Source organism: Hemicordylus capensis, chromosome 2 (genome assembly GCF_027244095.1).
Source record: "Hemicordylus capensis ecotype Gifberg chromosome 2, rHemCap1.1.pri, whole genome shotgun sequence".
In the NCBI taxonomy this organism is placed as follows: Eukaryota; Metazoa; Chordata; class Lepidosauria; order Squamata; family Cordylidae; genus Hemicordylus; species Hemicordylus capensis.
The window spans coordinates 401,254,767-401,278,855 of record NC_069658.1 but is presented as its reverse complement, the minus strand read 5'-3'; the positions used below and the strand labels follow the sequence as shown (position 1 = coordinate 401,278,855).

General features: G+C 43.1%; 1 protein-coding gene across 7 annotated transcripts in view; it reads left to right on the top strand.

Annotated features, from left to right (window-relative positions):
* The window catches only part of TBC1D16 (TBC1 domain family member 16), a 74,315-nt gene that overhangs the window by 37,346 nt on the left and 12,880 nt on the right, over positions 1 to 24,089 (top strand). For all 7 annotated transcript variants that reach the window (XM_053301484.1, XM_053301482.1, XM_053301485.1 and 4 more), the window contains 2 exons: positions 19,776 to 19,973; positions 23,277 to 23,424. In XM_053301484.1, coding sequence (XP_053157459.1) covers positions 19,776 to 19,973; positions 23,277 to 23,424 — 346 coding nt within the window. The remainder of the gene's footprint in view (positions 1 to 19,775; positions 19,974 to 23,276; positions 23,425 to 24,089) is intronic.

Genomic DNA, 24,089 nt, shown 5'->3' with positions numbered 1-24,089 from the left:
AGTCTGACAAAGGGTAATACCTTACTGGATATGATATAATCAGCAAACATTATGACCGGCAGCTTTGTTCTCTTGCCCCCTTACCTCCTTCCACTTTTTAACACATTAGTGCAAATGCAATTCATTTGTCTCAACTGGAGAAGAAAATGAGGTGGATTGTGTGTGCAGACTGGTGTTTTCAAAGGGCGGGGGGAAGAGTATGATTTTGCCATAATGTTTACTGATTGTCATATATGATAACATGAACGAATTCTCCTTTATCAGACTGGTGGTTGATCTCAGGTTTTATTGCCGAGTTCCCCTTGTTCTTGTATGTTGAGGCTTCAAGAAGTGGAACGCTGTATGATGTAAAGCATGAAGATGGCATTTGTTAGGCTGTGTGCCTGTTTTTCCATTGCTCGTGGTTAATATTGCTTTTAAGTGTTTGTATTGGCTTCGTGAGTACTAAAAGTTGGTGAGCCATAGACAAAAATCAGATCAAGTTTTTACTGATCTGTTTTGGCAGAGGACTGTGAAAGAAGAGTTGCTTCGCAGACAGGAAGTTGTGATGCCCTAAGCAACCACATCAAGGAGCCGAGATCACAGTAGGAAGTGGCAAAAGTGTGAGGCTCCACCCAGCATTGTGTGGATGTTTACTCAGCAGGGGGATTAGTGGAGGTAGGCTTGTTTTATATGGTTCTTCCCCATTCTCCAAGGCAGGGGAGCAACCAAGTGTCAAAGGATTGTTGGGCTAATAAGAGTAGTTGTGAATGGAAAGGGATTATTTCTCCTCTCTCCTGTTTTCTCTGGATAATTCTCAACTTGAAACATCCTGTTTTGCATAAAAAGGTTGAAGTCAAGTTTTGAAGGGCCACAGATTTGCCACCTTTCTCACAAATATGGCCAGGGACTTCTAAAAAGGAATGGGTGGCCCAACTTTGATTGCATGTAGTCTCTGGAAGCTGGTTCATACACTGCATTGGTTGTAGACACGTGACACAGAAGTAGGTCCACAGCCAGCCTGGAGGCTGGGCAGCATTTTCTTCTCAGAAAGGTGGCCTATCATAATATTCATAGTCTTAATCTCTTGTGAATTATTTATTACTATGGTCATTGTTCATTGGCTAGAAACTACGACTTCTGCAACATGTAACTTCTGTATGGTGGTTTTTGGCTCACAGTATTTTCAGATGCAAGATGAACATATTGTAAGAGGACAGCAGTGTTCATCTCTAACAACAAAAACAGGATTGTATAGCACCTTCTGAAGACAAATTTATTTCAGCATAAGCTTTCATGGGTCACAGCTCATGATGTGCTTCATGCACCAGATACAGGTGAAACTCGAAAAATTAGAATATCGTGCAAAAGTTCATTAATTTCAGTAATGCAAATTAAAAGGTGAAACTGATATATGAGACAGATGCATTACATGCAAAGCAAGATAAGTCAAGCCTTAATTTGTTATAATTGTGATGATCATGGCGTACAGCTCATGAGAACCCCAAATCCACAATCCCAGAAAATTAGAATATTACATGAAACCAATAAAACAAGGATTGTCAATAGAACAATATCGGACCTCTGAAAAGTATAAGCATGCATATGTATTCAGTACTTGGTTTGGGCCCCTTTTGCAGCAATTACTGCCTCAATGCGGCGTGGCATGGATGCTATCAGCCTGTGGCACTGCTGAGGTGTTATGGAAGACCAGGATGCTTCAATAGCGGCCTTCAGCTCTTCTGCATTGTTTGGTCTCATGTCTCTCATCCTTCTCTTGGCAATGCCCCATAGATTCTCTATGGGGTTCAGGTCAGGCGAGTTTGCTGGCCAATCAAGCACAGTAATTCCATGGTCATTGAACCAGGTTTTGGTACTTTTGGCAGTGTGGGCAGGTGCCAAGTCCTGCTGGAAAATGAAGTCAACATCCCCATACAGCTCATCTGCGGAAGGAAGCATGAAGTGCTCCAAAATCTCCTGATAGACGGCTGCGTTGACCCTGGACTTAGTGAAGCACAGTGGACCAACACCAGCAGATGACATGGCTCCCCAAATCAACACAGACTGTGGAAACTTCACACTGGACTTCAAGCATCTTGCATTGTGTGCCTCTCCATTCTTCCTCCAGACTCTGGGTCCTTGGTTTCCAAATGAGATGCAAAAGTTGCTCTCATCAGAAAAGAGGACTTTGGACCACTGAGCAACAGACCAGTTCTTTTTTTCTTGAGCCCAGGTAAGACGCTTCTGACGTTGTTTGTTGTTCAGGAGTGGCTTGACAAGAGGAATACGACATTTGAAGCCCATGTCCAGGATCTGTCTGTGTGTGGTGGCTCTTGATGCACTAACTCCAGCCTCAGTCCACTCCTTGTGAAAGTCCCCAACACTTTTGAATGGCCTTTTCCTGACAATCCTCTCCAGGCTGCAGTCATCCCTGCTGCTTGTGCACCTTTTTCTTCCACACTTTTCCCTTCCACATAACTTTCTATTAATGTGCTTTGATACAGCACTTTGGGAACATCCAACTTCTTTTGCAATTACCTTTTGAGGCTTTCCCTCCTTATGGAGGGTGTCAATCATGGTTTTCTGCACAACTGTCAAGTCAGCAGTCTTTCCCATGATTGTGATTCCTAATGAACCAGACTGAGAGACAATTTAAAGGCTCAGGAACCCTTTGCAGGTGTTATAGATTGATTAGCTGATTGGAGTGGGACACCTGGAGCCTAGACTGTTGAACCTTTTCACAATATTCTAATTTTCTGGGATTGTGGATTTGGGGTTCTCATGAACTGTACACCATGATAATCACAATTATAACAAATTAAGGCTTGACTTATCTCGCTTTGCATGTAATGCGTCTATCTCATATATCAGTTTCACCTTTTAATTTGCATTAATGAACTTTTGCACAATATTCTAATTTTTCGAGTTTCACCTGTACAAGTTTTATCCTCAGGTGGCAGATAGAAATATGCATACCAGAGATGTTTGTTTTTATGGAAAATATTGAACTGGCAATGTTTTTCCTCAAAAATTCCAATGTAGATTTCCCTCTTTGCATAAAATTTGCATTTTTCTCAAATTGCACTTGAGAAAAAAGCTCCCAAAAAAGTACACATTTTCTTAATGCCCTAAATGATTTGATTTGGCATGTTGGACCTATTTATACATTTTTTTTAAAAACCCACCTCTACCATATTTTTCCATTACTGTATCTCAGATTTTTCAAGTAGCCAAGTTGAAATTTTAGAATTACTTAATTTTTCTTTGGAAAAACTTAGATGGGAAAAATTTCCAGAGTAAACTCATTTTGGAAACATTTCCACCTCAGCATGCTATGTGCGTATGCACAGCCCACACACTCAGGAGAAAACATGTAAAAGTTGGGGCTAAAGAGCTGTGGAATGCAAGAGGTACAGTTGGTGACCATTATTCTATAAAGTTAAATGTTAAGATAAGTGCAGTGATTTGCAGCAGTAGTAATAGTAGATAATAGCTTATCTACTATCCAATAATAAACTATATTTATTAACTATATACTGACCTGGCGCTGCTACATTAATTAACTCCAACTATTGAAGTAGGAGAAATGGTTTCCTATTAGAGCTTGACAGGTTGGACCTAGATGTGTAAATGATGGGACAAAATAACTCTAGGATGTGAGAGATCTAGCGAGTGGCTATTCTTATGTGCATGAAAGAAGTATTGGCAATAATACAGTCTTGGAGACTGTAAGGATACACTTAAGAGGTAGCGGTTCAGAAGATGAGTGTATGATTAGGTACACACTAGATGTTTTCACCTTTCAAGCGATGTTAACCATGGATTGCCTTGTAATACAAAAGATTTTCCCATTTCAGTAATGGGAAAGATAAGACATTGCTTTGCATAGAATTACCTTAATGTTGCCGGATTGTGGTGGCCTTTGGTTGTGAGCATTAATGTTTCTACACATGCTTTTGGTGGCCTTGAAGGTAAACAGCAGTTTGCCATCAAAGGTTCAGGAATCATAAAGCCAATTTTCTGTACATTTCTGTATTGTAATCCTGTATGGTCACATACTTCTAAGTTGTTCGTTCATCTCTTTTGTCCTTGGCCTAGCTGTGCCCATATGGCACCCACCTCCTCTTTTTCTTACTGCTATGCTTCTTGGCTGAATATGGGGGAAATGGTTTGCAAAATGTTTGCATGTTTGCATCCCAGGCCACCACCGAAAACAATCCTAGAGATTTTAATAGACTGGTATTGTGAAAAAGACTGGGCGGGTGGGTGGGAATTCCAGCAGTAGCTTCAGTCAGAGTTAGCAATAGATCCAACAATCATCTCTGAAAGGAAACTGGGTCTGCTATGTTTCTAAATGCCGGGGTGAAAACTGACATGGCTTCACAGAGGTGCTTGCTGGTTCTGTGCAGACATTCTGTGCTCTTCCCTGTCGTGTCGGCTGGCTTCTTGATTTGTGGAGAGTAGTGGGTTCATTTCTTTCCACCCCTCCCCCAGCCTATTTTAACAAACGGTGTGCTGCGCTCCTGAGAGAACTAGCAAGAAGCCATCTCCATCACATCCAGTAGATGGCACGCTTTTCTCAGCACAGCTAAGAGCATTCGAAGGAAGGCCAGGCATCTGCATCTTAACAGCAAGGAAACTGGAGGCTGCAGCCTCTCCAGGCTTTCTGCTTTTCTTCAGAAGCAAATGCAGCCAATGCTGCTGCTGCCGCCACTCGAGTGATGAGAGAGTAAGCAAGGTGTGTGAAGTCCCTTGGACTACTGGCTAATTGGTGTGTGACATTTGTTGCCTGCCATTCACTTTGGTAGCTAAGGTTGCTGCTGGTGGCCCTTCTTTTCTTTACTGGTATTGTAGGCAGCCCTTATCAATACCTGTGCCCTTCTGTTTCCTCCAGGAAGGTTGCATGGACAGACGGCTTGGGGTGGATTAAACACACTGCTGAACCAAGTGCTTCTTGCAGCGCTGTGATTGGCCTACGTATTCATCTCTAGGGACATGGCCTCTGACCTCCTGTCCTCTGAGAGACAATGATTGAGAGAGCTGGACTGTGTGTGTGCATGTGTGTGTGCCTGCCTGCCTTCAAATAGAGGACAAAGTAAAATCCACTGGCTTCCTTCTCTCTCATAGGATGCAATGGAAACCAGGATAATAGATGGTCTAAACATGAGGCTTTAAAAGAGTGATGTATGTGCATTTTAATGGAGAGTCCTTGCAGGGGTCTAGAAATTTGCATGCCATCGATTTGCCTTGTGCAAAATTTAGTAGCTTCATCAGATTCCTTGTCCTCTCTTAGTATTTATGCATCAAAACAAAGCAAGTTTCTAGCCCTTATAGCTGCAGGCAGATGCATGTTTATTTTTAAGAACAGTGCTTGCTAATTGTGGGAAGAGTGAATGCGGATCATGTTGCATCTTAAAGGACAGTATACATAAACTGCAGAACATGTGATAAAGCTGTTCCTCGACTATATTATTTCAGGCAAAAAGTGGGAAATTGGGAGGGAGGGAGTGTTGCATGTTTGAACGCTCCCCTATGCCCACGAATAGCTGCTTGTAGAAAATGAATATGGTACAGCGAAGGGAATTGGTAACAAGGTCCATCCAGGTGCTTCTATCCCTACTGGTTCCCTCAGTACTCGGGAGTTGAGATCTTGTGCAGGATGGTTTCTACCAGTATGGCAGCACTCTAGCATCCTATCCTGGTTCTCTTGCAAGCAGGCATCATGAGAAGTCCAAACATACGTTTGGAGGACTTGGCAGAGGTACAGGCTTGATCAAAGCATGGTTAATATATAAAGTGAATTAAATTACTGGCAAATACTTGATGGTGCTGTTGCAATTATTTGCATTATGGAGGGTTTTTCAATAGTTGTTTTTCAATAGTTGACTTTATTGGGAGGCTTGCTTTAACCAGATCAAAATATCAGTACCTTTCCCCAGTCTGACAGTCCTCTTTCAATATTAATCCTATATTCTTATCGAGTTCAATATTTGAGTATCCTCCAGCACATTCAAGGCATTTGTATATGGGACTTTGGTGGGATTAGATGGGTTCATTCTCCTCTTCTGATCTATGTCATCTATATGTGTCGTAAAGAATAGGTGAATACCCATTTCCACTTATCCAAGTAATATGCATGTAACTATTGGGTAAGCTGGCTGCCTGTATTATCCTGCTAAGTGATGGAGAGGATTCTACCCCACATTTTGAACCTTATTGAAAATCTGGAAGCAGGGAAATCATAAAAGTCTGCTTTCCATTTGTCAGGGTGATATAAGGAACTGGCTTACCAAGTGGTACTTTATTAGTGTGTCTACTGACAAGACTAGTCAGCTTACTATAAATAAATACCACTATAAGTTAAGTAGGAGGTCATATGAAAAGAGGTGGAATCAAGGGGAAAGCAAGGAGACATGCCTCTGGGCACTAAGTAACCATGTAGTAAATGTAAGCGCTGGAGGCGCACAAAGGCATAAGGGCAGCAACATCCCATTTGAATCAATAGCCTGTCCTTGTCACAACTTTGCTCTCTCTCTCGATGCATGGTGTAATTTATGAATGATCATGTTGCTGCATCCATATGAAAAACTAGGTTGTATGGTGGTTATGTTTCCTGTCTCTTTGGCTGAATCTGGGCTGACCAAGAGAGAGTGGTTCCTGTTCAGTACTAGGGCGCTGTCAGGAGTTTGTTGCTGAATGACACTAGCACTAGCTCCATTCACTGCTAATTGTGCATTACCTAGTCACCACAAATCCTTCTCTTTCTCTCCTTAACTGGAATATCTGCCATGATCGCTGCAGAAACTCCTTGTCCACTCATTCTCCTGTCACCACCATTGCTGCACTTCTCTGAGGGCAGGGCAAGGTGTGTGTTCCCCCGCATTCAAAATGCATTTGTGTGGTCACAGTCACTGTGAAGGAATGGGGGGGCACCCCCATCTGTCCCTTCATTGTTGAGTGGAAGTGCCAAGGGGGTTCTCCAGGAACTCCATAGCCGACGAGAGCATCTAGTGAGGAAGAGGCAAATGGGTAAGGTGCTGTTGGGATGATGCGACACTGCCAGCCAGATCAAGAATGCCACATCTGAACTAGATGAGACAGGATATCTTAGTTCATATGTGAAAGGATTGTGCTGCAATTGCAATGAAGGCTCCAGAAATTGTTACAAATGAGCAGTTCTAAAAACTGGGATAACACTGTGGTGAAAAACATGAATGCAGCAGTTTGGGAGAAGCATCACTTGGATTCTCAGGAATACGTGTTCAAATGAATGGTGTCCATGCCAGAGAGAGTCTAGTTTAGATGCCCTCGTGCTCTTGTGTACGTTTTGGTTTCCCTACAGTCTGTCGGGTCTCTCTTAATGGCATGAAATCATCCCTGCCTTGGTGTCCCCTTTTAATTTTGGGCTTTTCACTAGCATCCTTTATTCTTTTTTCTTATATGCCCAAAGTACCAAACCTGTCCATAAACTTATTTTCAGTGGATGTCCTCCCTTTCCACTATTCTAACTCTTTTGATCCTATTAATCTAGCCTTGTAGATAACTTAACAGCAAGTTATGAATCAATTTTTATTGGTCTGTTTGCCTTCAGGTACTGCTGTAATTCATTTGGGCTCTTGCAGGCCTGTCTGGTTGACTGGAGGCAATTCTTGCTCACTGCAGGTCGAGTGGCTATTTGAAAGCCAGAATAAACTCCAGCACGCTTTGGTAGCATATGCTCCTCGCTATTACAAGTTTAGCCCTTATTTGTGGGCTATGTCCACAGTGCAGTGCATTTTATTTCATGTTTATACAGCCCTTCCTCCAAGGAGCTCCAGGTGGCTTACGTGGTCGTACCCATCCCACTTAGTCCTTGCAACAACTCTCTGAGGTGCGTTGGGCAAAGTGTGTGCGACTGTCCCAAGGTCACCCAGTGAGCTTTGTGGCTGAGTGGGAATGTGAACCCGGGATCCCCCCATCCCAGTCCAGCTCTCTCTCTGTGTTATCCCACACTGGCAACCAACAATTGCCCATATTTAACCCAACCACCTGGTCTCACCTGTGTGTACTGTCTATTCCGTATTCCTTACTTAATATTCTGTTAAGAATATCTCTCCACTTGCTGTGCATGCAGGGAAAACGGCTTGGCTCAACGACCTAATTCCAGTTCTTGAAATGACAATATGGCATGCTCTCCTCGGGTCAGCTCTCCCCTTCGCTTTTCCCCTTCCCAGCTCCCGCTTGAGGAATGCTGTACCATTCAGCAGGGCCAATCTCTGGGTGGTATGTTGGCTTAGCAAATGTGGGATCCTTGGCTAGTTGGTGAGAGTACTTTCATCTTCAGGGCAAAAGACCCTCCAGGATTCTCCACCCATTGCTAGGAGAGCCAAGAATCTAACAGCGGAGATTATCTTCAGGGGTTTTCAGTGACTTGGGTTTCTGAAGGCTTGATTGTAATTAGCATAATGAGCTGTGACTTATTTTTGTGTGGATGGCTGGGGAGGGCGGGCAGCAAAATGACCCATTGATTCTTTTTTAAAAATAAAATAAACACAGCTAAGAAAGCTCTCCTTTTCCAGGCTGGACCAGCTGGAAGGTAAACATTTGTCTTCATGCTGTGCTAAAAAATCACATTTTCCATCTCCAGGATTTGGGGTGGTGGGGAGAGAGAGGAGGAGGAGAGTGTTACATTTCAATTGATTTATTAACAAGCTGAAGCCCAGGCGTAAAGAATCACCTCTTCTGTACAGAATGTAAAGACGTATCATTTGGCTTTTGCAATACTTGCCTTGTTTTAAAAGGGAGGTCAGGTTCATGTCCACGCCTGCCTCTCAATGGTTAGCTGTGTTAAGCTGCACAGGGGTGTGTGAGTGTGTTTATTCATAAGTGTCAGACGACTAGACCTGTCACCGCTAAGCAACTGTAACAACAAAAATGCTGAGGAAAATCCTTTCCTTGGATTTACGAAAGCACGCCTCACCTGTTTAGCAAGTATATCTTTGAAAATCAGAGAGGGAGAGAGCACACTTTCTGTATGAATGTACATCTTGCATTTGACTAGGTAAAGCAGATTAAACCACATGGATTATTTCTCTGCAAACGAATAGCTTTTTGCTTTCCCATTTTAAATTAAGCTGCTGTTTATCCTCTTTGCATCTGTTATTGTTGCTAGCAAACCTTTTAGTGGAGTGAGTGTGGCCATATTTTTACACTAGAACACTCCGAAGTCTGCAAATAGTAGGCACCAATATTGCTTAATATATCGGAATACTGCATGTTGTGTAGAAGCTAGTAAATCTGCATTCATCTAGCCAATGAATTCCTGTTAGGCCTGTCACTGAATGAAGTGTATATATGAGTAGTGGGAAAGTGACAAAATGGAGGAGGGGTCAGAGAGGTGTACAAAATGGAGAACCCTCATATCCTTTCTGGTCTTTAAATAATTAGCAGGCAATAGCTTAAGAATGGCTTATTATGGGGGCTTGAACTCTGGCCCTCCTGCAGATGTTGGCCTACAACTCCCATAATCCCTGACTATTGGCCACTGTGCCTGGGGATTATGGGAGTTGTAGTCCAAAAACAACTGGGGATTATGGGAGTTGTAGTCCAAAAACAACTAGGGGGGCAAAGTTGAGCAGGCCTGCTTTAAATGAAGGATAAGAGTCTAGGGCAACATAACTTGTACTAGACACCTAGGTTCCATGCTGCATAGTGTGGATATTGGCCATACAGATGCAGGAAAGCTGTGGGTGTGAAGTTTCCTGTTGTCAGCTAAATTGGCCACCTTCTTCCTCTCATTCTCCTCATTTTTATTTTTTTTTCATCCTTGGAGAAATGAATGGGATCTCCACAAAGACCTGGGCATCTTTAACACAACTTTATGTTGTATCTTTATGTTGAACTGGCACGTGCAAGGAGCTCCCTTGCAGTGAGGGGGATGCTAAAATGAGTTAGAATCCTCCTGGCTTTCTTTAAAAGGGGGGGGGGATGTATCCCCTGTAGTCCAAGTGTGGAACTGTAGATGCCATATGTCTTCCAGGACAAAATCATGAAATGCTTGATCTTGGATAAAAATGCCAAACCACTCCCTTTCCTCGTTCTGAAAATGCTAATTCCTGTTTGTTGTTCTTACAATGTTCACTTCTCAGACAGAAGAATAAAGGTTTGATGCAAAGCCTTCTCATGCAGCACCTAGGAGTAAAAAATAACTGGCTCTGGTGCAAGTACCAATCAAAGGGCTTTTATTTTCTTATCCCCCCCCCACATTTGATGAGGAGCAGATGCCAGCACAGACAAAATAAAAACAGTCTGGGCTTTGCGCATCTTCTTAATCCACCCCCCACCCACCCCCGTGAAAAATATCTGTTAGCTGCTCAGCCCAGAAGAAATCTTGGCTTAAAGAGATGAATCTGCTTTCTAGCATTAGACAGAAATTCCTTGTAAGCATTTTTGCTTTCCATTCTTGTTTCATTGTGCATAGTCGGGCAAATTTGTCCATAGCAGGAGTGTTCCTAATTTAGTCCCCGGTGACCTCTGTGGCCATGACTGGCAGGCTGCTGTCAAGGTAGAACTTGTGCCTGGATGGTGGGAAGGAGCAGAACAAATGCCAGAGGACAGCTCCAGCTCCCTTGGGGAAGTGGGCTAAAAAGGTGAAAGAAATGCAATTACAGGAGGTTTTCTAGCCCAGAAAGTTAATTAGCTACTTAAATAGCGTTTAGTGCCACTCGCTAGGGGGAAATGGATGCATAGCAAAGATGAGGTGTGTTGGGTGTGTTTCAGGAGTCCGAATCCATGCTGGCTTCCTAGTATATTGGACTATAATGAAGTCCTGTTTTCAAAAGAATAATGGGTGGGGGGTGGTATCTGGTTAGCTGCATAAAGGGGTTTCAGTTGTGCCTTTGCGCTGTTCATGGGTCGAGAATCAGCGATACATCTATATTGATTTTTACTCTGAATAAGACTGCACTAATTGCAAACTGGTATATCCTTGTTTCTCAGTCCCTATTCTCCATCTCATGTTCTCTCACCACCACCACCACCACCACCATCATTGTTCATATGTTAGATTGCAAGTTCCTTCACATAAGGGGTGTGTGAGAGAGAGAGATTGATTACTCTGGGAAGTGGCATGTACAGTGGTGATGCTGTATAAATAAGCAGCCCAACTTTTTAGGCTGAAACAGTAAACACTATCTAAAGGGGTTTGCTTCTCTTCCAGAGTTGTCATCTGATGGTTGAACCTAGAGCTTTTTTGTTGTAAAAATACTGAACACAACCCCAATAACAGTGTTTTGAGAGAATTGGTTGAAAACAGGAATTAAATTGATGAACAAATAGTGTGATCTGTGTTTCCACAGACCTACTAGGTATGGAGGCAGAGCTTTAAGATTCTGGCTTGTTGCCTCACATGGCTGGTCAGCAAATCAGCTTAAACAAACAAAAAAGGAAAGGAAAGAAGGGGCACAAAGATGCAGATGGTTTGATGAGATTATTAGTTGATATGGCTGCTAATGGAAGGATCTTGAGGCAAGAAAGCACAGAAAGAACCTCTTGGAATTAGTTTAGTGTTGCAAAGAGGAATGATATATCACACCCATTTACCCCTGACTCCATTGGAAGATTTGTCAATTGTTTTATTGCAAGTGGGGCATCACCAGATTCGGTTTTTAAATTAGCGTGTTTAATAGTTACATTTAAACTCAAACAATGCGGGGGGAAATCCTTATATTCCGATTGTACAATGTATTGTTGAACATTTATAAGAGTGGCTCTCTTATTTATAGACTTAGTGAGAACAACAGAGTATCTTAACTGATGGGACACTTTTAGGTATATTATCCCTCATACAGAGAAATCTAGTTGGATGGTGCATGGCAATGCAATGCCTTACAATAATGTATAACTAGATGATGATGATGATGATGATGATATAGATATTGTAAGCCATGGCAATCTCTTATAATATTGTAAGAGATAAATTATCACTCTGTCATTGACAAAGTGCCACACCCTTCCCTGCCTTGCATGGCTTCAGTTATAAGAAGCATCTGACCAGAATTTTTGACTGTTCTCTTGGTGGTATCGCTTTACACTGTTCTTGCATTTCATGTTACCTTCAGACACTAATGTAATTTGGAGTGCAGCTGTGGCTTTAAACTGTAAGGTGAGCAGCTAGACTTGGTTTTCCTAGCATCAATGAAAACTGAGAACATTAACACTCAAGTTAATTTTTGGCTTGAGCTAAAGTACTTGGCTACAGTTAGCACTAGGAGCTGGGAACAGAGGTCTTTATTTTAACTGTAGAATTGTGATAACTAGCCTACCTGCACAGAGCATCTGTGTGCTTTTGGGGGCCGCTGTTCCCTCCTGCCCCACTCTCTCTTGCCCTGCCTTCTGCTCCACTCTCTCTGCCCCACACTCTCTTGCTCTCCCTTCCACCTCCTTCCTGCCCCCCTCCCCTTCCTGCCCCACACTCTCTTGCCCTCCTACTCCCCTCTCTCTTGTTCTCTCTCCCCTTTCATTCCTCTCCTCCTTCCCCTCCTCCCGGGCGGTGAAGTCCAACCGCCCATTTCCCTTCCACCTCGGCCTCCAACAGGAGCCCAGGGCTTCGCACTGTCGCCTGTTTCCCACTCACCCCTCTCGCCGGCGCTTCCTCCAGCCATCTTGCCGCCGCCAGCTCCCGCTCCCACCACCCATACTGCCTGCTGCCATTTTTTCTTGCCCGCAACTCTCACCCTTCGGCGGCGGAACTCTCACGTGTCACAAGAATTCTGCCACCAAATCCAGGACACGCATGCTGGCTAAGAGAATTAAAAATATAGATGCATCCTCAGGCGCACGCTGTGTGTGTGTGTGTGTGTGTGTGTGTGTGTGTGTGTACCAGGCCTTGAAGTCTCAAATATCTTTGGGAGGGTCCTTGGGGTCATCATAAGGTTATTCTCTATCTCCAAATGACCCTTAAAACATTTTGAGGCTCGGGCCCTCCTTGACTTTAAAATCTGGTGTGGGACATATGCAGCTGCCTTATGCTGATTCAGACCATCTGTCCATCATGCATGATATTGTCTACACTAACTGGCAGTGGCTCTCCGGTGTTTCAGATGGATCTTTCCCAGCCATACCTGGGACCCTCTGCATGTAAAGCATGAGCTTTACCACTCTACTTAAGGCCCTTCCCATGTCCCCTGTTACCTGTTTTCTCTACATTTTGCCTTCTTCCTCTGCTTTCAAATGGAACCTCCTATGTTCTGAGTTGAGTAAGAATTCTGCAAAGGGCAATTTGACCCCAAGGGATCTGTGGACAAAAATGTGCTATTTATTCTAGCAGAGCACACAGACAAAACGTGTCAGTGTTGTATACTCTTTTTTTAATGAGTTACTAGCTACAGTGGTATGATGATCTGTACCCCAGATTAATGCCAATAAATTATATTTTAAAACCCTTTTTATTGCCAAAGTCTGGGTCACAGCCATCCTAGAATGCCCACCATGATATCTGATTGAATGTGGATATGGCATCATCCCATGGTTGACACATCAGACAATTGACCGGTCAGATATTGTCAAGTCACCATCCACTATTTGACTTTGGTAAAGTACTGGACTTTGGTAAAGCTGGACTTTGAAGAAGCAAAATAGAAAACGTATTGACGCGTTTGAACTTTGGTGCTGGAGAAGACTTTTGAGGATACCATGGGCAGCCAGGAAAACAAACAAATGGATCATAGAACAAATCAATCCAGAACTTTCACTCGAGGCACAAGTGACTAGGCTCAAACTATCATACTTCAGACACATTATGTGAAGACTCAGCTCCCTTGAGAAGTCCATAATGCTGGGGAAAGTTGGAGGAAAGAGAAGAAGAGGACAGCCAGCAGCAAGGTGGATGGATTTGATTATGACGGCAGTGAATGCACCACTGAGAGACCTTAAAGGCCAAGTTGAAGACAGATCATCCTGGAGAGAATCTATCTATGTGGTCGCTAAGAGTCGACACCGACTTGATGGCAGTTAAAGTCCTGACAAAAATTTCATGAAGCTATGATCCTGCTTGAAGAACTACTTAGAAGAACTACATCCTACTTAGCACATCTGCCTTTAAAATAACATTTTGTTTGGTGTTACTTTTTAATTTTTTTAAAAAAATCTAACAGCTGACCCTGATGTTTCAGAATTAAGTCAAAGAACTTTTCAGTGAATCATCATTTCTATGAACTTTAAGTGTTAAATTGGAATAATTAATTACAATTTTTAAAAATTAGTTTTGTCATTCATAATTAATTTGGTTGTGGCTCTTTTGTTTCTTTAAAGAAGAAACTTTTTTGATAATATTTTTTGATAATTTTGACAGCTTATTTGATAATATTTGTTGGGACAACTGACCAGATGCTTTTGTGACTGGTCAAATGCCCTGCCCTACACTAAATCTAGTTCAATCTATATGTTTAATTTAATTATCTTAAACGTACCGGTCGCTAATCCCATGTGTGGCAGCTCTCACAAGAGTTTGTGAGCAGCTGCCTGGATAGTGACGGGGACAGGACGGGGGAGAAAATAATGGAGAGCAGGAGGCAGCGGCAGGTCCAGCCACCAGGAGTAGGAGGCGGCAGCAAGCCAGCCCAGCCACCAGGAGGAGGCAGCCGCTGCCTGGAGCGGGCGGAGGTGGCGGACAGGCTTTCTGGCCGGCCCGCCAGCCAGAAAGTGCGGGGGAGGCAGAAGTGGGCAGGTGGAGCAGAAGCCGGCTGGCCAGCCAGAAAGCCGGGCGCACTGGCGGGGCAGGGGGAAACAGGTAGTAGCGGTGGCTGGGCTGGCCCAAGGCGCAGATGCTCTGCACCTGGCCCAGATAGTAAAATTATAATTGTGTAAGTATCCCGCCTCTCTCTTCTGGCTAGATGTAGTTAAATGGGTAAGTTTGTTATGGGGTGATGTAAGTGCTAGGCCTGATATAAGGATTACTTGAACTATTAGGGAATTGTATTCGCTTTATCCTTTAAAGGCATCATGAGAGCCAGCAAATAACTTCAGAAACTTCCTGGCCAGCAAGGAGAACGTCTGAATGACTCTCCAGCTACACTGAATGTGGAATGGTTGGAAACTGTCTCCAAAAGTCAATTTAATTGGTCTAGCAGTGCAAACTACGTTTGTCAGGGTTAATTGCTGCTTTCTTCCACCCATCTACCTGAGATAATACTTGGAAAGTTTATTTAACCATGTGCTTGTTTTCGAAAAGGGCAAACTGGGCAGAGAGTAGTCTGGACAGTTGGAACTTTACCTTGAAAGACATGTCGAAACCCCATAAAATGAAATACTGTGCCCATGCTTCCCACCTCAGTTGTTGATCTCCCCCATTCCTCTGGGCACTAACAGATTTCTCTCTCCCAGGTAGCACCAGGTAGCTTTCTCCAGGGAGCACCAAGAGCCTAGTCTTGTGGGTTTAGATTGCTGTAGACGTGTTTCTGTCATGATGGACAGGGGAACTCTCCCCCTTTCCCCCCTCCTTTGTTCTCTCTTGTTCTTTTCTTCCCACCCACCCTGGCCTTTAGTTCTTCTAACAAAATGCGCACACCACCTGCTATTTAAATGGCTACATTTAAAAAAACCAACCCTGTTTGCTTGCTTGTATGAAATGCTCACAATTCTTCAGTGTAGCTGGAAATCACAGCAGTTGTACCTGTAGCTACAAGTTAGAACTGAAGTTTTCAAGATGATTAACCAAAGCTACACAAGGAATCTGCAACCAGGTAGGATTCTGCATCTTGCTAGATTATTTAGGACATTTTGGTATCGAAGAACCTGCCTTCCTCTTGTCTGTTAGCAATGCCACTTCAAATATCAAGCCAATTATAGTAACCAATAAATGTACAGGGTTTTTCCAGCTTTGCTGATTGTTGGATATTAGTTCCTACTTGGTGAAATGGTTGTGGACCCAACCAGGAGAAATGCCAGCACAGGTACACTTTCTACAAAGCAGGCACAGAATAGCTTCATTCACCCAGATGGCTTGAGGACAATCCAGACTGTCTAGATGAGCAGCAGTGCTATTTGTTTAACATTCTGTAGAAGTTGAGCTGCGTGAGAAAAGAGGTACACATTAACTTTGAAGGAGAAATCAAGCTAACTAGAGTTCAAATAACTATTTCATGTGCCATTTAAATTTGGTTCTTGAAGTCTCCCCCCCCGCCAATATTTTGGTGTGCTAACCTAATATTAACATTTTGGACCAGTGCAGATGTTACAATGGTGATTTCCTAGGGAAGCAGGACATGGGGTGCATACGCCTGCTTCTCTCTGGCACAAATTCCCCCCTTTTTTTTAATTGTAAAGCCTTATGTTGATAGAAGTCAACCATCAAAAAGGCCAGCTAGGTTCCCCTTCTAGGTTTTTACACTGGTCAGCAAACCTTGGTTAACGGGGAACCCTGGTTAGCCTTAACCAGTGCTGGTGTAATGCTGTAGCACAGTGAGAGTGGAGAGGAGGGGATCCTGTGGCGTCCCACAAGTTACTTAATTATGGTTAAGAAATCCACACAAACAGCCTTGTATCTATTCTAGCCCACAGTACATTACTGCAGAAGGCTTGTTTATGCTACCCAAGAGAGTGTGCCTGTTTCAGGGGTTAAGATGATGGCAGTTCTCAATTGGTAGCATTATCTTGTACATTTTTTAATATCTAGATATGTACCAGGCGTTATCCCAAACTGAATACATTACCTGGGTAACTATCCCTTAATTTTGCTAGTGGATGTGGCTTATTCCTGAAAATACTCTGAACTGAATAATTTTATTCAGAACTGACTAAAATTACAGTTTGTTTTAAGAAATCTTGAAGATTAGTGGGGAGAGAGTTTTAGAAAGATTGATTTGTGGGGAAAGTCTTGTTAGCCCCCCCCCCACACACACACACACCATCCTGTGGTGTGTGTGTTTTTTTTAATTGAGCTGCTGTTTCCCAGAATATTCATGAGCCCTTCAAATCTTGCTTCAGTCAGTAGTCAACATTGGTAAGGACAGTATTGTGGAAGGGGGTTGTTTTGGATAAGGGCAGAAGGACAGGGAGTTTTGCAGTGAGAGGGAGCTAGAGAGGGCAGAGAGTCTGTGGAACAGGGAGGCAAAAAGACTCAGAATTATTTCTCCATGATCAGTAGGGATGTGCAAATAAAAATCACTAAAAGCAAATTTGGAATTGATTAATCATTTATTTCCATTTAAACATAAGATGTGTCAGGAAGTAATGTTGGATTTGCACTGTGGGCGTGGGAGGGCTGTGGGCACGCCCAGACTTCTCTCCAGCAGTATGGCTGAACTTGGTCTTCTCCTTGGGGCTTGGTTAACAATGCAGCCCTCAGCCTGACTATCCAGGGAATGTGTATTGGAATGCAATGACCCAAACCGCTGGTGAATGCTAAAAATAAGGCTTGCCCAATGGCCTAGTGTGGCCCTAGTTTCAGGGGCACTGTCGTCAGGGTAGAAAAGCATACTGATGGGGTGTTCTGCACAGGCATGCTGAGTGTGTGATTTCTTCAGCATTCAGTGCCTACATTGTTCAGTAAGCGGATTAGAAAACACTGCATAAAGTGGCTTTTCAGAGGCTGCTTTTATACCTGCTCCTTGCCTTGTTTTGCAAACCATGATTTCACAGTAGAGCCCATTCAGGCTGTTCAAATGGATTGGCCTTTTCAAGATTCCAGAGGTCACAGTTTCAGATTCACTTATTTCCCAGAGCACTGCTGTTTGGGGGGAAAGAGAGGGAGCACTTGTGTATGTGGTGGAGGAGAGAGATTAGTTTTTGAAATCACAGCTCTGGCTTCTCTTGATGCGGGGGCAGGGTGGGCAACAGATCCTGAGCTCAGTTGCTTAACATGCTGAAATGTTATGGCTCCTTCTCCCTAGCATTTTTGGGTTAAACGGCTGTGCTGCCACTATTCCTATTAAAAATGTGATAATGGGGCATGCCTTTATCTGGTTAACATATATTTAAATTCCTGGAATAAAGATATTTGAATTATGTTGGTTGACAGTGAATCTACAAGAATTATTTTCCAATAAGCAAGGAGCTCCTCTAATACTTAAAGTGATTGCTCTGAAGGACTAGCATGTACTCAAATTTGCATATATTTAAATTTGAAATGTGCTGGGGAGTAATAGTTTTGGCTGCAGCATGTGTGTGCACAAAGACTTTGGAAACATTTATTTCTGGTTTGTGTGAGTGAGTGAGAGAGAGAATAGCAATAGCAATAGCAATAGCACTTACATTTATATACCGCTCTATAGCCAGAGCTCTCTAAGCGGTTTACAATGATTTAGCATATTGCCCCCAACATTCTGGGTAATCATTTTACCGACCTCGGAAGGATGGAAGGCTGAGTCAACCTTGAGCCCCTGGTCAGGATTGAACTTGTAACCTTCTGGTTACAGGGCGGCAGTTTTACCACTGCGCCACCAGGGGCTCATTGTTAGAGAAAACTAGTATTGTACATGCGCCCCTAGTCAATGTTTCTGATGAATCTTGATTTGCAATATTTAGATCCCTAAGCCATTTCTTTCTCTACTGACACACTCTGTGATGGTCAAAAGTGCTCAGGTAGCTCTGCCACAACTGTAGCGACAGAACCAATAGTATCTGTGAGAGGTGAACCGTTAGTTATTGAGGCGGTATTGTGTGAAGAGAAGTTGTATGCTTGGCGTTTTGAGTGTATGAGAGAGAGGTTTTTAATTGTTTACTTTCTTCTGATGCTGTTGACAGCCGATGATGTAGCTAAGAAATGCTTAATAAACAAGCCTGTTGCTGGTGGGGAGGGAGTGAGACTAGCACTGCTTCATGTTGGCTTTTGAAAGTGCTTATGTGATACTAAAGGGTGTGTAGAGCAAACCATTAGTTAGAACTGGAGGACTCTAGATCAATCATCCTGGTAGTACGGCTGGGGGGAAAACGCTTCCAAACATCTTGGAGAGCTACTGCCTGTCAAGATGGATAGCTCTGGGCTAGAAGAATCAATGGTAAGATGGGAGGCATCTTCCTGAACACTAAAATACAATGCAATCTGTACCCCAGAAATGCTAACTTCTTCTTGTAACAATCCTGTGAGAGCTGCTGCTATTCCCATTTTACAAATGGAGAAAGTATATCTGAGATGGGGGCTTACCCAAGGCCATGCCATAATAAGTCTGTGGCAGAAATCGAATTTAAACTTGTTTCCCCAGCACAGCACTTCATCTTTGAGTACAGAGACCATATAGCCTTTCAACTGCTTACATCTTTATAAGTGCATTTGAAATTAGTCCCATGTTAATATTCTACCCCTTCTCCATGTTGCTGTGTTTCTAGTGCTGAATAACTTGGCCTTGGCAGGAAATGAGGCATGGGCAGCTTGTCTGTGGAGTTAGGATTGTTGATCTGAAAACTGTGCATTGAATTCAGTCACAAGTTTTTCTGCATATATATATATAATTTATTATTATATTAATTATTTATCATATACCACTTTACAACTTGAAGAAGATGGTGTCTGACTTGAATGAAATATTAGAAGCTCAATCGGGTCTTCAGGAAAACTACTTGTTGGACTTGTCAGCTTGCTCTTCCCTGAGCTCGATTAGAGCATGTCATCCTTGCAGCAATCCTATGTAGATAGCTTAAGCTGAGATGGTGACTTCTCCAAGACCACAGAATGAGCTTCATAGGTATGTGTGGGCTTGAACCTTACTGAGATACCTTGCTTCAATCCACAGTCTTATAGCTACGACATCACACTGGGTCTTGCCATTTAGTAATTTGCAAATGACTCTCTCCTCCTTCCTTTCTCCTTTTTGGGTGTGTAGAGAGGCATGTGAGAGCCACAGGATTCGCTTGACCAGCTCCAATGCAAGCCTTGATCCCAACTCCCAATTCCAGGAGAATAATGGGCAAGTACAGAACTCCAGGTGGGATGAGCAGCAGAAGGTGTTTGCCTTGGAACAGATCTGTGGGGTCTTCAGAGTTGACCTGGGACAGATGAGGTCTCTGCGCCTTTTTTTCAGGTAAGACAACTGGAGATGTGCTGGCTGCTTTTGCCTGTTACTTAGGTGAGTGAAAATATACAGTAACATGAGCATGAGTTCCCAATCTATAGTCTTTTCTAGGTATAAGCCTGCCTAGGAGGTTCTTATACTATTGAATGTTCTTTGTGAATGATGTAGTGCACCTTAACAGGCGTATTCTGGACCATCCATCACCTGCAAACCTTCTGTGCATTCAGAGCTTAATTTGAATTGGTGAACCAAGAGTCTAACATTCTTGTTGTGAAGGAACTTAACTGAGCCGTCAAAATAACAACTTGGTAGTATGGTCGATCCTGTCTAACCAGACATGTGGCTGTTTGTGCCCTGCATGGAATATGAAACTTGTATAAAACTCAGCTTCCTGAGGCTGTTACTATACATTGCCTTGGCAAACATCCATGTTTGCTGAGGTGATGTGTAGTCGTAGTAAGCAATTTCAGCCGGAGAATTGCAGCTCCCCCTGCAAGAAAGCTTCTAGGCCTTGTAGTTTCAAAGAAAGGGTTGAAAAGTGTAGGCTGTGAGGCTATTGTAGCCCTTCTCCTGTAGCACAAACCTGCACAGTCTCTCAGTCTTGTGGTCTGGATGAGGCTTAGTGTCTCTTCCTACCAAGGCAACTTGCAGTTCCTGGGAAGACTTAGTTGGTCGAGAATATGTCTAAGCCTCAGGAGAACCGTGTCCTTGCCAGCTTGAGCTGCTTAGCATGGGTGAGCCTGAAGCTGTTTTTACAGCCTGAATTAAGAGACTGTCTCTGAAGAGGACGGCTGCAAAAACTCTTGAATACCAAGGCAAAGCACATTTAACTTGAAGGAATATTTGTTTAAACTTAAAGTTGCAGCATAGCATAGGAAATAAAATAAAGCAGCAAAATATGTTAGCTGCACCTAACTGGCTCTGCCAAGAGATACCTTTTAGAGGACCAGTGCCTTAAATTGCATAGTCCAAAAGGTGGTATTCTCATAACTGAGAACCAAGTTTACTTGCCCGGGAAAGCAAACTAAGCATTGACAAGCCATTGTGCCTGCATCTCTCAAATGCAGTTTTCGCAGCTTGTTTGAGGGTTCTTGGGGCATTTTAAGTTTCCCTTGATCCCCTTAACGCTATTGAATGATAACCCTTAACCCAAGGGAACTGTCTGAGCAAATATTAATTGCAGATTGCTAGTCTGGAAGCTGCAGTTTAGCCAAGGAGCCTGTATGGCTCCTTCCCCCAAGCCTAGTTCCACAAACAGGTAAAGCTAGCTATTTGTATTGGAAAAGGACTAATCTTGAACTCTAGAATGCCACCCAGAAGATCTCAAGTTCTAAAATCTATCCCATTGCATAGTGTTGTCACAAATATGATAGATGAACATCTTATTAAAACCCAACCTCAGAAAAGTGGTATTAATGGGATCATTAATTGGAGAGGGTAGATAGTGAATATCCCAAGGTCGCTCAGAGAGTTCATGACTTGGCAGAGATTAGAAACTGTATGGGTTTTTTAAAATCCTCATTTGTTAAACTATATTTTGTGAAAACACAATTTCCCATATTTGGACATAATGGGAAATGGCAATTTGTTGCAAACAGCAAATGGAAGCTTCCCATTTCCTCCTCCTTGTCATATGGAAGGGGAGGTGGGAAGCTTGCTGCAACTCAAAATAACAAACCAGCATTTGTTGTAGTGTCTAAACTGGGCCTGTGTCCCTGATCGGTGGGATGGGCTCCTTGCCTTGCTGCTCTCGTCCTTCACATATCAACATTTATATATTCATTCAGTTAATTGCTGCTTTGCCCATCGTCTTTCCCTTTGCTTTGATTTCTAGGGTCTGTGATTGTTGAGTAAATAAGTTTTGCTAGGGTCTGGGCTGCATAAACAAGAAGTATGCACTTCTGTCCCATAAAATTTAGATCCTTTGCAAGCTACGGGGGGACAAGATGAAGTCTCTTCATTTAGAGTTGGGGAGAGCAGCAGGGCTATGGCTAATTATCCTATTAGTCACAGGTAAATTAACAGAATTTGCATATAACTTTCATAAACATGGCAGATGTTCTACTTTTATTCTATAATCTTATTCTACTATTGTTACTCATAGAACAAAGCAATTCACATTTGGAAAATGTGGTTGTGGAAGTGATGAAAGTTTGAGAACATAACAAGTTTTATTTGTTACCTTAATTTCAGTCCTTGAGCTATCACTATTATTAGCTACTGTTCTGCAATCACACTTTCAAACTATGAGGGCTAGAAACGTTTCTTTAGACTTCTGGAAATCTCTGCCTGCCTTTTTAAAGAGCCAGTGTCCACCCACAATTGCCTCCAGGTTCTGAGTTACCCATGCTGACCAAGGGGTTTTAAGGCTGAAAGAAGCCATGCTAGACCTCAATATCCACCACATCTCCCTGCTGTGTCTCTTGTAGGTCTGTCTAGCGTGGTGATTATTTCTGCCACAAAACCTGGAGCTTGTTTGAGAGTCAAACTGACCTTGGCAGCTGGCTCCACAGCTTCTTTGCCCAGATGCATGTCCTCGGGATCTACTGCGGGCAGCACAATTCCACCTGATACTCGTTTTGTTTGTACAGTACCTAGCGTACCCAGGCTGGGGTTGATTGCCATAAACAACCTGATAAGTGCTACCAGATGTAGACACCACTCCTCTTTGTGTACAGAGCGAAGTGTGGTATTCGCTTATTCGGTGAGAGACCTCACAAGCACCATTTGGGCCATGAAAGCTCATAATCAGAGCCATGTGTGCTTTGCGGGGGTGGGGGGATGAAAAGCAACTTCTACATGGGGGGGGGAGCAGAGTATGTGCTTGGAATATATTATGCAGATTAAGGTCAGGTGATTTGCATAATTCATTTTGATTGCTGTTCGGAGGTTTCAGAGGACTTGGAATCTGTTAGTGAGGACTGAAACAGTATGGGGGAGGAGAGAAGAGAGGTAGGGTTGATAGTGGAAGACTGCAGCTGGAGGGGCCAAGAAGAGGTGAAGGAAAAGCAGGGTTCTAGGCAAGGCACAGTCAGCTTCCCTTAGACCCTAAAAGATTGATGAGATCACTTGAGTTCCTGAACACTTAGCATCCACTGCCTCAAAAAATGTTACTGCAACTACAACATTGCTTCAGATGAATGCTGAATGTTTCAGAGCTTAGCTGTGTAGCAGACCCACAGAATTCACAAACCTGGCTGGTGCTGCCTATGTTAGGGGTTGTTCCACCCCTGGACATTCTGGCTAGTAAACTCTGCTCTTAACGACATACTCCCTCTTCTTCTCTCTCCTCTCTTCTCCTCCTTTCTTCAGTGATGAGGCATGCACCAGTGGGCAGCTGGTAGTTGCTAGCAGGGAGAGTCAATATAAAATCTTCCACTTTCACCATGGTGGCCTGGATAAACTTTCTGAAGTGTTTCAGCAATGGAAATACTGCACAGAGACCCATCTCAAAGACCAGGTAAGCTGCAAAGTCCAGAACAGAGTAGGGAACTCACAACCAGTAAGCATCTAAAATGATGTGTCACTTCGTAACGGAGGATGAAACACAGCGAAGAGAATTTGAGCAGTTTTTCTCTCCTCTGGGTCTGGATAGTTGGTAGTACTGTTGTAAGCACTGGTGTTCTGGTGCACTTCCCTTGATTTGTTCCCTTTCTCACACGGGAGAAGATGATTCAGCACTCCTTTATTTAGCTGAATGGGAATGGGGGCATTTGGAGTATTCATTTAACCCAAAGTCTAGTGTAAAAAGGGAGTAGGCTTACATAAGGTTATGAAAGTATTACTATCCGCATTTTGGCAAAATAAGGAGTTTCAGATGATGGAGGGTGTGTGGTAAAATGCTCTTACTGAGTAGTGCAGTAAGATATTTATTGGCACTTATAATTTCGCCTGCTGCTAAAATTTGGGCCTGGTTTAATTGCCTTCATGTTTTGATCCTCTCAACTGCCCTATAAGGTGGTTGGGTTGGTTAGTTGTATATGGGAAAGTTGAAGTTCAAAAGCTTTCTCAAGTTCTGCTTCTATACTTCTTCTTTTTCGTTTGGTGTGAGGAGGAATGCTCAGAGTGGCCAGTGTGTTGCACACTGTACCACTGGTAGTTCTGCACCACCCGTGCTGCTGTGGA